The sequence below is a fragment of the Dryobates pubescens genome, chromosome 12 (genome assembly GCF_014839835.1).
Source record: "Dryobates pubescens isolate bDryPub1 chromosome 12, bDryPub1.pri, whole genome shotgun sequence".
Lineage (NCBI taxonomy): Eukaryota > Metazoa > Chordata > Aves > Piciformes > Picidae > Dryobates > Dryobates pubescens.
The window spans coordinates 5,672,553-5,686,237 of record NC_071623.1 but is presented as its reverse complement, the minus strand read 5'-3'; the positions used below and the strand labels follow the sequence as shown (position 1 = coordinate 5,686,237).

The window sequence follows — 13,685 nt, the reverse complement described above, 5'->3', positions numbered from 1 at the left end:
AGAAATTCTGGTCCTGCTGCTAACTGTGCCAGATTGCTTTGTGGGATGTGAGAATTGATGCTGAACAGTTACATTGGCATGGAGATGTTCCTACTTCAGCAACACAGTTGGGAATACTTGGTTGGTGTTTCTAGCATGTGTATTACAATCACAATCAAATGGACACAAGCTAAAGGACTGCAAGAAGGCTGCAGTGGGACTGTTCCCAAAGTCTTGCAGGGACAGCACCAGGGGCAATGGTTTGAAATGAGAGCAGAGCAGATGGAGATTGGATGTGAGGAACAAGCTCTGCACCAGGAGGGTGACTGAGCACTGGAAGAGGGAGGTGGTTGAGGAGGCTTGACAGGGCTCTGGGCAGCCTGCTGTAGTGGAGGATGTCCCTGCTGATTGCAGGGGGGTTGGACTGCATGACCTTTAGAGGTCCCTTCCGACCCAGGTGATTCTATGATTCTATGATATTAACACAGCAGTGGAACTCAAAGAATACTGCTACAGAGAAGGTAAAACCTGTGCAGGTCCCAGCAGGGAACACTTTCTGAAATGCACCTTAACCACACAAGCAGGCAGAGATGTTTGTGCATGCAGGAAAAGAAACCACACAGGAGAGTTGGCCAGTCAAGCAACTTGGGTGGAATTAATCTCACCCACTGCTTGAGATCTTGCACAAGCAATCTTCCTAGCTCATGGAAATTGGGAGAGTCCAACATGTGAAATGAAATTCTTACCATCTGGAAATTATCACAATTAGCAACCTTCTGGCTGAAAATGCTCTCCCTCCCCTGCTTTTACTGGCTGCTGGGAAAGCCTTGACAACACACATTGGCTACGGAACACTCAGCTGGCTAAAGCTACATGAGATGGACACTACCTGAGGAAATTTTGGAGGCTTTCTGCAGCTTTACTGAATTTTTTTAACCACACAATCTTCTCAGTTTAAATTAAGCTTTAGAGATAGCTGCTTCTATTTCAGATACGGAGAAGGGCTTGGGTTCCCTTTGGGTGCACCAGCAGATCTGACAAAGAGTGAGACCTTCCCACAGAACCACAGAATGTCAGCGGTTGGAAGGGACCTACAGAGGTCAACCAGTCCAAGCCCCCTGACAGGGCAGGAGCACCCAGGGCAGCTCACACAGAAACACATCCAGGTGGCTTTGCAATGGCTCCAGACAAGGAGACTCCACAACCTCTCTGGGCAGCCTGCTCCAGTACTCAATCACCTTCACCATATGGAAGTGTCTGCTTGTATTGAGGTAGAACCTCCTGTGCTCCAGCTTGTACCTGCCCTATCAACTGGGCACCACCACAAAGAGCCTGCCACCTTCATCTTGACACTCACCCCTCAGATATTGATAGGCATTAATCAGATTCCCTCTCAGCCTTCTCTTCTCCACACTAAACAGCCTCAGGGCTGGGGAGATGGTCAAGTCCTCTAATCATCCTCAGAGCTCTCCACTGGACTCTCTCCAGAAGGTCTCTGTCTCTCTTGAACTGGGGAGCCCAGAACTGGACACAGCATTGCAGGAGTGGTCTCAGCAGGGCAGAGCAGAGGGGCAGCAGAACCTCCCTAGCCCTGCTGGCCACACTTTGCTTGCTGCACCCCAGGATCCCATTGGCTCTCTTGGCCCCCAGGGCACATTGCTGTCCCATGCAGAACTTGCTGCCCACTGGAACTCTAAGGCCTTTCTCCTTGGAGCTGCTTTCCAGCAGGACAACCCCTAGCCTGTACCCCTCAAATTCTGCCTTGTTTTTTGTACTCTGTGACTAAGTGAATTTTTGCACATCCATTTCTAGCCTTCCCAAACACAAATTCCATCATTTCACACCATATGGATGCCCCCACAGTTGTCACACAGCTGTCAGCTTTGAGCATTTGTGATGGTGGAGCTTTTAACCTGTTGCCTTCATCTTGCCTCCCAGAATGGTATGGAATGAGGCTCCTCTGTGGTTTCAGTGGGCTTGCAGCTATTTCTGAATCCTCACCATTCCTCTGCCTGGAGGACAACCTGGGTTCCAGTAACATTTTAGATATTCAGAGCTTGGAGCTGCCTTTCTGTACCTGAAGGGATCCTACAGGAAGGCTGCAGAGAGACTTTTCATGAGGGTGTCTAGAGACAGGACAAGGGGGAATGGTTTGGAGCTGAAGCAGAGCAGGGTTAGAGTGGAGCTGAGGAAGAAGTTGGTGAGGGTGAGGGTGGTGAGAGTGTGGCACAGGCTGCCCAGGGAGGCTGTGGCTGCCTTCTGCCTGGGGGTTTTGAAGGCCAGGTTGGATGAGGCCTTTGGAATGCCTCCAGAGAAAGAGACTCCACAACCTCTCTGGGCAGCCTGCTCCAGCCCTCTCACAGGGAAAGATTTCTTTTTCTGGGCACCTGCTCTGCTCCAGCTGCCACCCAGTGCCCCTTGTCCTGTCCTTAGACATCCCTGAGCAGAGCCTGGCTCTGTCCTCCCCCCACTGCCCTGCACATCTTTATCCCCAGCAATAAGGGCAGCCCTCAGGCTCCTCTGCTCCAAGCCCCAGCTCCCTCAGCCTGGCCTCACAGGGAGATGTTAAATTTAAGTCAGCATATGAGTGCAAGCCACTCAAAACTCACCTCTAAGTGCTGTGCAACAGTCCTTCTGTGTCCATGTTAAAAGCCAGCAGGGGAATGCAGCCCCTCTGCATGCTGTGAAAGGTGTGAACTACACAGAAGAACCTTTATATGTCCCTGGATACCTACAGATGAATCTGCCTACAAGTCTGAAATGGTTTGCTTCAGAGAAGCAGAAGTTATTTTGTGATATGCTGAACAGGCTGCCCAGGCAGGTGGTTGAGTCAGCAGCCCTGGATGTGTCTAAAGGTCCTTTAGATGTGGTGCTTGGGGAAAAGGTTTAGTGGTGAACTTGGCAGAGTAGGGTTAATGGTTGGACTTGGTGATCTCAAGGGTCTTTTGCAACCTGAATGATTCTGTGATTCTGTGTTTCTATGACTACACTGCTCCTCCACAGGCAGCAAAGTAGTCCCTGCTGATGAGCAGCAAGATCACATACACCCAGCTTACACAGCAGATAGAATCACAGAATCACCAAGGCTGGAAAAGACCTTTAAGATCAAGTCCAACCCTGACCCAGTCGCCATGGCCACTCAATCATATCCTGAAGCACCACAGCTACAGCTTCTTGAACACCTCCAGGCATGGGGACTCCACCACCTCCCTGGGCAGCCTGGTCCAACCCCTCACCACTCTCTTAATCAAGAAGGTTTTCCTCATGTCCAACCTAACCCTCTCCTGGCACAGCTTCACCTCATTGTCTCTTGTCCTGTGCCTTTTGCCTTTCCGATCTTCTCTCTGCATGACCTCACCAGATCCCTGTACTCCTCTTGAGCTGCCTGCCCTTCTCTCCAGAGGTGGTAAATAGTGTAGACAGGTTGCCAGAACTAATTTTGTCTGAAACAGGCATTTTTTTTTCACTTTCTTCCCCTCTCCCTCCTACTTTGTCTTCTAAATTAAAATCACCAAGCACAGAAGTCAGAGCATTCTTCCTCCAGTTTGACTGGTGAAGAGGACTCTGGAGGACAGCCCTGTGTGAAGAGGCTGAGGGAGCTGGGGTTGCTTAGCCTGGAGAAGAGGAGGCTCAGGGGAGACCTTCTTGCTGTCTACAACTCCCTGAAGGGAGGTTGTAGCCAGGTGGGGGTTGGTCTCTTCTCCCAGGCAACCAGCACCAGAACAAGAGGACACAGTCTCAAGCTGTGCCAGGGGAGGTTCAGGCTGGAGGTAAGGAGAAAGTTCTTCCCAGAAAGAGGAATTGGCCATTGGAATGTGCTGCCCAGGGAGGTGGTGGAGTCCCCATCCCTGGAAGTGTTCAAAAAAGGCTTGGATGTGACACTTGGAGCCATGGTTTAGTTGTCAGGAGGTGTTAGGTCTTAGGTAATAGGTTGGACTTGATCTCTGAGGTCTTTTCCAACCTGGTTGATTCTGTGATTCTATTCCATGAAATTCCATATGGATCCCACTTCCTTTCTCCCCCACTCAGGACAGGTAAATGAAGCTTTGTGGCTCTGTGCTGGACTCTCTCAAGCACTTCCCTGAGGTCCTTCTTGACCTGAGGGGCCCAGAACTGGACACTGGATTCCAGATGGGGCTTCAGCAAGGGCAGAGGAGAGGGGCAGGAGAACCTCTCTTGACATTCTAAATGAGAGTGTTTAAGCAGAAGCTGCATTCCAAAACTCTCAGTGAAGATCCATAAAACATTAGGAACCCTTCACATATTTTTAGATAAATATTGAAACACCCCCAAAATGGAGTTTTGGTACTAGATGTAGCCTTTTAAAAAGCTGAATAACTGCCTGCAAGGAAAAGCTCAGTCCAGCTGCCACACCTCATACACAGCAACATCTCAGCGCTCATCTCAAGTTATTATTTTACCCCCACAGCCCCCAGCATTCATCTCTGACTTAAAGTAACTTCATTACCTTGTGTCTGCATTTAAGTACAACGCCATAGGCTCCTGGAACAAAGAAGGAAAGAGAAATAAACCAGCTCAAGGAAGGAAAAACATAAAAGCAGCAAGACAAAACAGTCTTCAGTCACCTCCTGGCTATAAAAATGATCACTTTCCACACCCCCCCCCCGCAGTGTTATTATCCAGAGCTTGCTTACACAGATCCTGCACTAAATTTCTGTGCACTGGAACTGTCTTATAACATTTTTGTTTCCCTAAGCCAATAGATTTTTGTTTGATGCTGAAGTGATGGCATTTTCTTAAACAACAGAAGGTTGGTAACTTGCATCTCCCTAGTCTGACTAAAGAGAAATGAATATAGGAAGCTTTGAAAACATGACTACAGTGAGCTTGAATTAATACAGGAAGCTTTGAAAACATGACTACAGTAAGCTTAAATTAATATAGGAAGCTTGAAAAACAAACAACAACAAAAATCCACCCCCCCTAAACCTGTCCTCCTTCTCTTCTTTCTGCTCCTTCTAGCAAACTTCTCCTTCCATTTGAGACTGGAGCTGGAAGTGGCTGCAGAGAGAATCAGACCTCTGGCTCTGCACACAAGCACTGCTTTGCAAATCTACAATGAAGAGGATTAAGTCAATCTGAAATGATACCTGGTTTTATGGGAAGATGGCACTTACCTTCACCTACAACCCCAAGGATCTCAAATTTATTCATCACATTACCAATGTTAGGAATCTTCATCAAGACAAACTCCTCTTATGCTGGGAGCCACAAAACATGGCACAGTGGGGGGTGGCCAAAGGCTTTGCAAGAAGGCAGTTGTGGAAAGGCTCTTGAGAAGACAGACAGACTGTTCCACCTTGACCAACCAGGTTCCTCACACCCTTTCTTAACTTCTAGGCAGTCAGAAGCTTCCTGGGGAAAGAAGGGAAAATAATGGCATTAGTACTTTGCTGTGTTTCAGTAAGAGAGAGCATTGGTGTGGACATGACGTTGTCTAACAGTTTGTGACTGATTCAGAGAACCACTAAAGCTGGGGAAGACCTTCAAGATCATTGAGTCCAACCCTAACCCAGCTCCCATAACCACCAAACTATATCCTGAAGCACCACAGCTACAGCTTCTTGAACACCTCCAGGCATGGGGACTCCACCACCTCCCTGGGCAGCCTGTTCCAACCTCTCTCACTCAAGAAGTTTTTCCCTCATGTCCAACCTAACTCTCCCCTGGCACAGCTTCACCTCATTGCCCCTCTCCAGTTACTTGGGAGAAGAGACCACCCCAGCCTCACTCCAGCCTCCTTTCAGGGAGCTGTAGAGAGCAATGAGGTTTCCCCTTAGAATTCTCTTCTCCAAACTAAACACTCCAAACTCTCTCAGCTGCTCCCCATATGATGTCTCCAAACCCCTCCCCAGCCTGGTTGCTCTTCTCTGGACACTCTCCAGCCCCTCAATGTCTTTTGTGTCCTGTGGCACCCAGAACTGACCCAGTGCTCAAGCTGTGGCCTCACCACTCAGTCCTACATTTGATGATCAATAGATCTTGGCAGCACATATAAAGGATGGAACCTATGGAGAACAAGTCTGGTGGAACAGCTGGGCCTTGTCATCCCACACTTAGGATGTCTACTACAGCAACAGCCACCTTGAAGCACATTTCTACAAGACAGAAACAAACAAAACTATTGGTAGAAGCTACCACAGTGAGCAAAAGCAGTCCCTAACCACTCATGTCCTCAGTCTGGCAAAAATACTTGCTGGAAAGAAAGCAGCAGAGTCAGAAACCAGATCTTGTTTCCCATCACTACTCATCAATGACATCACCAAATGCACCACTTCATTCCCTAACATCATTCATTGGCATCAGCTGATGACACCAACCTGGGAGGAGTGGCTGACACCCCTCAGGCTGTGCTGCCATTCATCCTGACCTGGACAGGCTGAGAGCTGGGTGGGAAGAAATGCAATGAAAGCCAACAAGGAGAAGGGTAGAGCCTGGCATCTGGGAAAGAACCACCCTATGGACCAGGATGGGTTGGGGACTGACCTGTTGGGAGAGCAGCATAGGGGAAAGGGACCTGGGGGAGCTGGTGGGCAGGAGGATGCCCCTGAGCCAGCAAGGTGACCTTGCAGCCTAGAAGGTCAAGGGCATCCTGGGGTGGATTTAGAAGGGCTGTGGTGAGTAGGTCCAGAGCAGTTCTCCTGCCCCTCTCCTCTGCCCTGCTGAAACCACATCTGGAATATTGTAGCCAGTTCTGGCCCACTCAGTTCCAGAAGGACCTCAGGGAACTGCTTGAGAAGGTCCAGCGCAGAGCCACAAAGCTGTTGAAGGTAGTGGAACATTTTCTTGCTGAGGACAGGCTGAGGGAGCTGGGGCTTAGAGCTTGGAGAAGACTGAGGGGTCATCAATAGTCCCTCCCTAGAGGGGTTCAAGGCCAGGTTGGATGAAGCCTTGAGCAGCCTGGTCCAGTGGAAGGTTTCCTTGCCCATGGCAGACAGGTTGGAACTGGATGATATTTAGGGTCCCTTCCAACCCAAACCATTCTATGAGTCTCTGAACCTCTTCCATGAATTTCCTGGAGGGATGCTAGGCCTTCTAACAGGACAAGGCTGTGGAGAAAGAGCCACCAAGATTTCACAGTATGAAGAGGCACACAACATGCAACTTGCAAAAGAAAAAGCTGAAGATAAAAAGCAACAAGAACTTGCAACTAAGCATGCCATTTTTTTCATGCTCTGAGCTCCAATCCATCCTCCTCTGCTCAGAACAGAAAAACACGAGAAGAGGGATGAAAAGGACAGCTGGGGAAAAGAAGAAGCCAAACTGAGAGAACTGCCAAACCTGAACCCTTTCTGGAAGAGCAACACGCCAAGGTTTGCAAATGCAGGTCCAGCAAGCTTTCCCTGGTGTTGCTGAGATCATCACTGCCACTTGGCTTCACCCTTCTGAGTCTCTGGAGGACTTGCTCTGCCCTGTAACCTCATCTGAAGGAGCTGCACAGCAAGGGAAGCCACGGTCACGTTAACTGGCCTAGCAGACAGCATGCAGGAGGGAAGGACCTGAGCAAAGTTCCCTTTCCACAGCAAGCTCACAACCAGGAAAAACGTTGAAACAGCTCTCAACTACTAAAGGCACCCTTGGGTTAAATCACAGTCACAGAATGTCAGGGGCTGGAAGGGACACCTCGAGGGATTATCTAGTCCACCCCCCTGCCAGAGCAAGAGCACCCAGGGCAGGTCACACAGGAACACATCCAGGCAGCTCTTGAATATCTCCAGAGAGGGAGACTCCACAACCCCCCTGGGCAGCCTGCTCCAGGGCTCTGCAACCTTCACAGGGAAAGAATTTTTCCTCCTGTTTTCATGGCACTTCCTATGCCTCAGCTTCCACCACTGCCCCTTGTGCTGGCATTGGGCATCACCCAGCAGAGCCTGGCTCCAGCCTCTGGGCACTCACCCTGCACATCTTTATCCACATGAATGAGATCACCCTCAGGCTCCTCCTCTCCAAGCTCAAGAGCCTCACCTCCCTCAGGCTCTCCTCATAAGGAAGATGTTCTACCACCTTCATCATTTTTGTAGCTCTGTGCTGGACTCTCTCAAGCACTTCCCTGAGGTCCTTCTTGACCTGAAGGTCCCAGAACTGGACACAATATTCCGTATGTGGCCTCAGCAGGGCAGAGTAGAGGGGCAGGAGAAGCTCTCTGGACCTACTGACCACAGCCCCTAAAGGAAAACAGCCTGAAGAGCAGAACACCAAGTTTGTTTTCTCGTCATGGAAGTGCTCTTCCTTTTGTACCCAAGTAAAGATACCAACCTAAATTCAGCTCATCCTGGCTGCAGGAACTAAATTCACTTGCCAGAGTTAAAATGCAGGCTTGAGGAGCATCTCTACCAGCTGTGGCCAACTCCACAAGAGTGGGTGCTTAGCAGGATGCTTCTAAGTCCACAGTGACAAATAAGCAGAGTGATTATCAAAGCAGTGAGCACAAAAGCAGCTCCCATGACTCACAACCAGGACAGGAAAGCTAATTTTGCTTCCATTTTAGTCTCCCCCCCTCCAATGAATACCCTTAATAAGTATCTCTGTGGTGGGTGGGACAGATCCTTACGCACTTTGTGCGGCTCCTTACGCATGCCCCGCAGCCTTCCCCATACCTGCAGCAGCTGGGAAGAAAAACAACCTCTGAACCCTTCCAGGGGAGAACTCAAGAGCAGCCTGCCAAAGCCAAAGCTGTTGCAGAACCACAGAATGTGAGGGGCTGGAAGGGACCTCCAGAGGTCAACCAGTCCAAGCCCCCTGCCAGAGCAGGAGCACCCAGGGCAGCTCCCACAGCAACACATCCAGCTGGCTTTGCTCCACACAAGGAGACTCCACAGCCTCTCTGGGCAGCCTGCTCCAGGGGTCCACCCACCCTCACCACACAGAAGTGTCTCCTCCTGTTGAGATGGAACCTCCTGCATTCCAGCTTGTACCTATAGCTCCTTGCCCTATCGACTAGGCACCAAAGAGCCTGGCACCTTCATCCTGACACCCACCCCTCAGCTATTGATAGACATTGATCAGATCCCCTCTCAGCCTTCTCTTCTCCACACTAAACAGCCCCAGGGCTCTCAGTCTCTCTTCACAGGGGAGATGCTCAAGTCTTCTAATCATCCTCAGAGCTCTCCACTGGACTCTCTCCAGCAGGTCTCTGTCTCTCTTGAACTGGGGAGCCCAGTACTGGACGCAGCACTCCAGGAGTGGTCTCAGCAGGATGGAGTAGAAGGGCAGGAATCAGAGAATCAATAAGGTTGAAGAGACCTCAAAGATCATCAAGTCCAACCTGTCACCCAAGACCTCATGACTACTAAACCATGGCACCAAGAACCTCCTTAGCCCTGCTGGCCACACTCTTCTTAATGCACCCCAGGATGCTTTGGCCCTCTTGGCCACAAGGGCACATTGCTGTCCCAGGAAATGAGCTCCTCCTCAGGGAAACAAACCCCAGCCCCCCACATGACAGGAGGGGCCACTCACCCCTGGCCTTCTGACACAGGAGCCTGTCACTACTGCATTCAATTCCACCAAAGAGAAGTGCCCCAACTCTTGTAGCTCAAGTCAAAGCCCACTTCTGCTTACTGAAATATTGTTAGGCAAAGGAAGGCAAGGCAAGAAAACCCCAACTTTTGCAAACAAATATAAAAGCAGGGCTTATTTCATAACAGCTTCCTGAGGAAGCAGCTACCAGCTTAGAGAGGAGGATGCTGTGGGGGATTGTGACAAGGGTTTCACAGATGTCCAGACAGATGACATCTGTTGTTCTTCCTTCACCCACTGATGTAGTTATGCCATCACAGAAAGCCACCAGCTTGGCCAGGCAGGACTTGCCCTTGGTGAAGCCATGCTGGCTGTCTTGAATCACCTCCACATCCTCCATGTGCTTCAGCAGAGCTTCTAGGAGGATCTGTTCCATGCTCTTTCCAGGCACAGAGGTGAGGCTGACAGCTCAGGCATCCCCAGGGCCCTCTTTTTTTTACCCTTTTTAAAGATGGCTGTAATGTTTCCTTCCTTCCAGCCTCCAGGGACATCAACTGACTGCTAGGAACTTTCCACATGTCATGGAGAGTGGCTCTGCCAATGCCTTCAGAGCTCTGGGATGCATCTCCATCAGGTTCCATAGGTTTATGTATGTTCAGCTTCCCCTGATTCAGTTGGAGGAGCCTGAGGGAGCTGGGGGTGTTCAGGGTGGAGAAGAGGAGGCTGAGGGAGACCTCACTGCTCTCTATAACTACATGAAGGGAGGTTGGAGCGAGGAGGGGGCAGTCTCTGCTCCTGGGTTCCAAGGGACAGGAGCAGAGGAGATGGTTCCAAGCTGCAGCAGGGGAGGTTCAGGCTGGATGTTAGGAAATATTTCTTCACTGGAAGGGCTCTCAACCATTGGAGTGTTCTGCCCAGGGCAGTGCTGGAGTCACCATCCCTGGGAGTGTCCAAGCAGTGTGTGGAGCTGGTGCTTAGGGACATAGTTTAGTGTTGACCCTGCAGTGCTTGGTTAAGGGTTGGACTGGAGACTGAAGGTCTCTTCCAGGCAGATATATTCTGTTATTCTGTATTAGGGGAAAGGGCCTCTTAAGTTCTTCCACCACACACTCTGTTTCCTCTGTTCTCTGGCAGCCTGCTGTCCAAAAGCACACTGCCAGGCTCCCCTCCACACACTCTGTTTCCTCTGTTCTCTGGCAGCCTGCTGTCCAAAAGCACATTACCAGGCTCCTCTCCATGCTGGCAGCAACCACCCAGTGTGCCCCAGCAACCCTGTCCCACCATGCTGCCATCAGACCAAACAGCAGACCCTGAAGACCTGGCCACTTGGAAAGCAAGCCCTCTGATGCATTCCTCCCTGGAACCTTCCCTATCTGCACACACAAAGCACAGTGGTGATTTAAAGAGAATGTCTGCTATCAACAAAAGGGCCTAAATCCTTCTTATCTGACAAACCTTCTCCCTCCTACCAACCCAGTTTGGTCCTCATTGTTCCAAAAATACCTCCTGTTCACACGGGAAGAGTCAGCTGTTTCCCTCTGCACTGCCTGTGGCTGGGGAGCAGCTCTCTCCCTAGAGAACAGAAAAGTAAAGGTGCACAGAAAGTAGTAATAAACAGCCCCAGCAGAGAAGAGAAGAGAAGAGAACAGAACAAACTGGGTTGGCAGAGACCTTCAAGATCATCATGTCCAACCCTTCTGTGGGCATTCTAATGCAGATCAAAACAACCACCAGGACTGCTCTTCCCCCTAATCTTCAAACATCTGCATGGCCAGCAGGTCAAGAGAGGTGATTCTGACACTTTAGTCTGGTGAGACCTCACCTAGAGCGCTGTGTCCAGCTCAGGGGCTCCCTGGGCAACCTGTTCCAGTGTCTCACCAGCCTCACTGCAAAGAATTTCCTCCCAATATCCACTCTAAATCTCCTCTCCTCAAGCTCCAATCCATTCCCTCTCATCCTATCACTCCCAGCCCTTGGCAAAAGCCCATTCCTGGCTTTTTTGAAGTCCCCTTCAGGTACTGGAGCGCTGCTCTGAGGCCTCCCTGCAGCCTTCTCTTCTCCAGCCTCAACAGCCCCAACTCTCTCAGCCTGTCCCCACAGGGGAGGTTCTGCAGCCCTCTCATCACCTTTGTGGCCTCCTCTGGACCCTCCCCAGCAGCTTCCAGGTCCCTCTTGTGCTGGGGGCCCCAGAGCTGGAGGCAGTGCTGCAGGTGGGGGCTGAGCAGAGCAGAGCAGAGGGGCAGAATCCCCTCCCTGTGCTGCTGCTTTCCCTGCTCTGGCTGCAGCTCAGCACACAGCTGCCTGCTGGGCTGCCAGGGACCACTGCTGGCTCCTGGGGAGTTTGGCACCACCTGACACCCCGAAGGCCTTCTCCTCCAGGCTGCTCTCAGCCACTCCTGGCCCAGTCCATATTTCTGCTTGGTCTCAGACCTGTCTCCAGTACCTCAAACTTCATCACTGAATGGATCCTAATGAAGAGTTCCTCTGTGCTGTAGAAAACACACACTGGGAGCGGCACTTGTTCATATTCATTCATGCCCCATTTGTTTTACCTGAACCCCACATTTAAGTGCTGTGGGAACTGTAGTGAAATTGGGTGGGGGTGCAGAAAACAGACTGTGGGGCTTTTAAATTTGCCTTTGAGTATTTGTATTTAAAAAACCAACCCACCCAAACTCTTCAAAAGTTATCAAAAGCCCCACTTTGACCTCATGCAGCAGCAACACCTGCAGCCACAGCAGGTCAGAGCTTGGCAGCTAAATGTCTAACATGCAGTGGTTGTGGAGTTGGTTTTTCCAGAAAGAGAGAAGTGAGCACCACTGTGCTTCCCATTCCCAAGCTGCCAGTGAACTCCAGGCTGGAAGACAGACTTGCAGTGCTGTGTTCCAAGGAACAGGGCAGTTCTGCTACAAGGAAACAGGTAGAACTACCTTCAACAGAGATGAAAGGAAGCTGAGGAACAAGTTATGTAATTCCAAAGGCTGACAGCCTGCCATCCTTAGTACCCTGTCCAAGGATCCAGGCAGATCACAGCAAGGCTGAATGGAAGCCCTGCAGTCAGGCTCACTGCACAGATTCTGCCCCTCTGCTCTGCTCAGCCCCCACCTGCAGCACTGCCTCCAGCTCTGGGGCCCCCAGCACAAGAGGGACCTGGAGCTGCTGGAGAGGCTCCAGAGGAGGACACAAAGGTGATGAGAGGGCTGCAGAACCTCCCCTGTGGGGACAGGCTGAGAGAGCTGGGGCTGTTCAGCCTGGAGAAGAGAAGGCTGCAGGGAGGCCTCAGAGCAGCCTTCCAGTACCTGAAGGAGCCTCCAAGAAAGCCAGGAAGGGACTTTTGCCAAGGGCTGGGAGTGATAGGATGAGAGGGAATGGATTGAAGCTTGAGGAGGACAGATTGAGACTGGAGGTGAGGAAGAAATTCTTTCCAGTGAGGCTGGGGAGATGCTGGAATAGGCTGCCCAGGGCTGTGGTTGAGACTCTGTCCCTGGAGGTGTTCAAGCTCAGACTGGATGTGTCCCTGGGCAGCCTGATCCAGTTGGAGGTTTCCCTGCTGCCTGCAGGAGGGTTGGACAAGATGACCTTTGCAGGTCCCTTCCAACCCAATGCAATCTGTGACTCTGGTGTAGTAACACACAAAGGAGCTTTCTATGAAAGCCCTGAGCTATCTGAAACCACAAATAAAACATGAGAAACTCCGATTTACCAGTGAATTGCCAGTATCTAAGGGAAACAATCATCCAGGTTAGAAGCTGACCTGTCACTGGAAAAAAACATTTCAGTGTCAACAGGAGATGGCAAGTGCAGGGCCAAAACTTCTCCCAAGCAGACTGCTTCACAAGTGCAAAGACAGCTTTTTTTTAACTACATTCATTTTTTCAATGCTATGCTGCTGGCTTCTTGGATGGGAGATTCCCATGGCAGCAAAAGCATGTCTGGATATGTAAGTGACCCAAAAAGAGGACCTGAAATACAAGTCTGGAGAATAAGGAGGTGAAGCTAAACAGTAAACAATGCTGGCAGGGCCACCAAAAGGAAAAATAACCCAAGCCCCTGCTCAAAATGCTGAGTTTCAGCCCTCTGCACACTCCTCTGTCCTTGGAGTCCTTTATGCTTAAGGATATGGTTGGGGGAAGGGGGGGAGGAGAAGGAGAAAGAGGGAAGGCAATGGCCCCTGGCAAAGAGAAAGAAGAAGGGGGAAAGGAAGGAAGGGGGAAAGGAAGGAAGGG

The 13,685-nt window shown here is 50.6% G+C and overlaps 1 protein-coding gene across 2 annotated transcripts in view; it reads right to left on the bottom strand.

The window, feature by feature from the left end:
* CDKL5 (cyclin dependent kinase like 5) overlaps nucleotides 1-13,685 on the bottom strand; it is a 118,261-nt gene that overhangs the window by 63,878 nt on the left and 40,698 nt on the right. For both annotated transcript variants that reach the window (XM_054166134.1, XM_054166135.1), the window contains exons 2-3: nucleotides 5,118-5,355; nucleotides 4,448-4,482 (exon numbers count right to left, since the gene is read on the bottom strand). In XM_054166134.1, coding sequence (XP_054022109.1) covers nucleotides 4,448-4,482; nucleotides 5,118-5,181 — 99 coding nt within the window. In that variant the 5' untranslated portion in view covers nucleotides 5,182-5,355. The remainder of the gene's footprint in view (nucleotides 1-4,447; nucleotides 4,483-5,117; nucleotides 5,356-13,685) is intronic.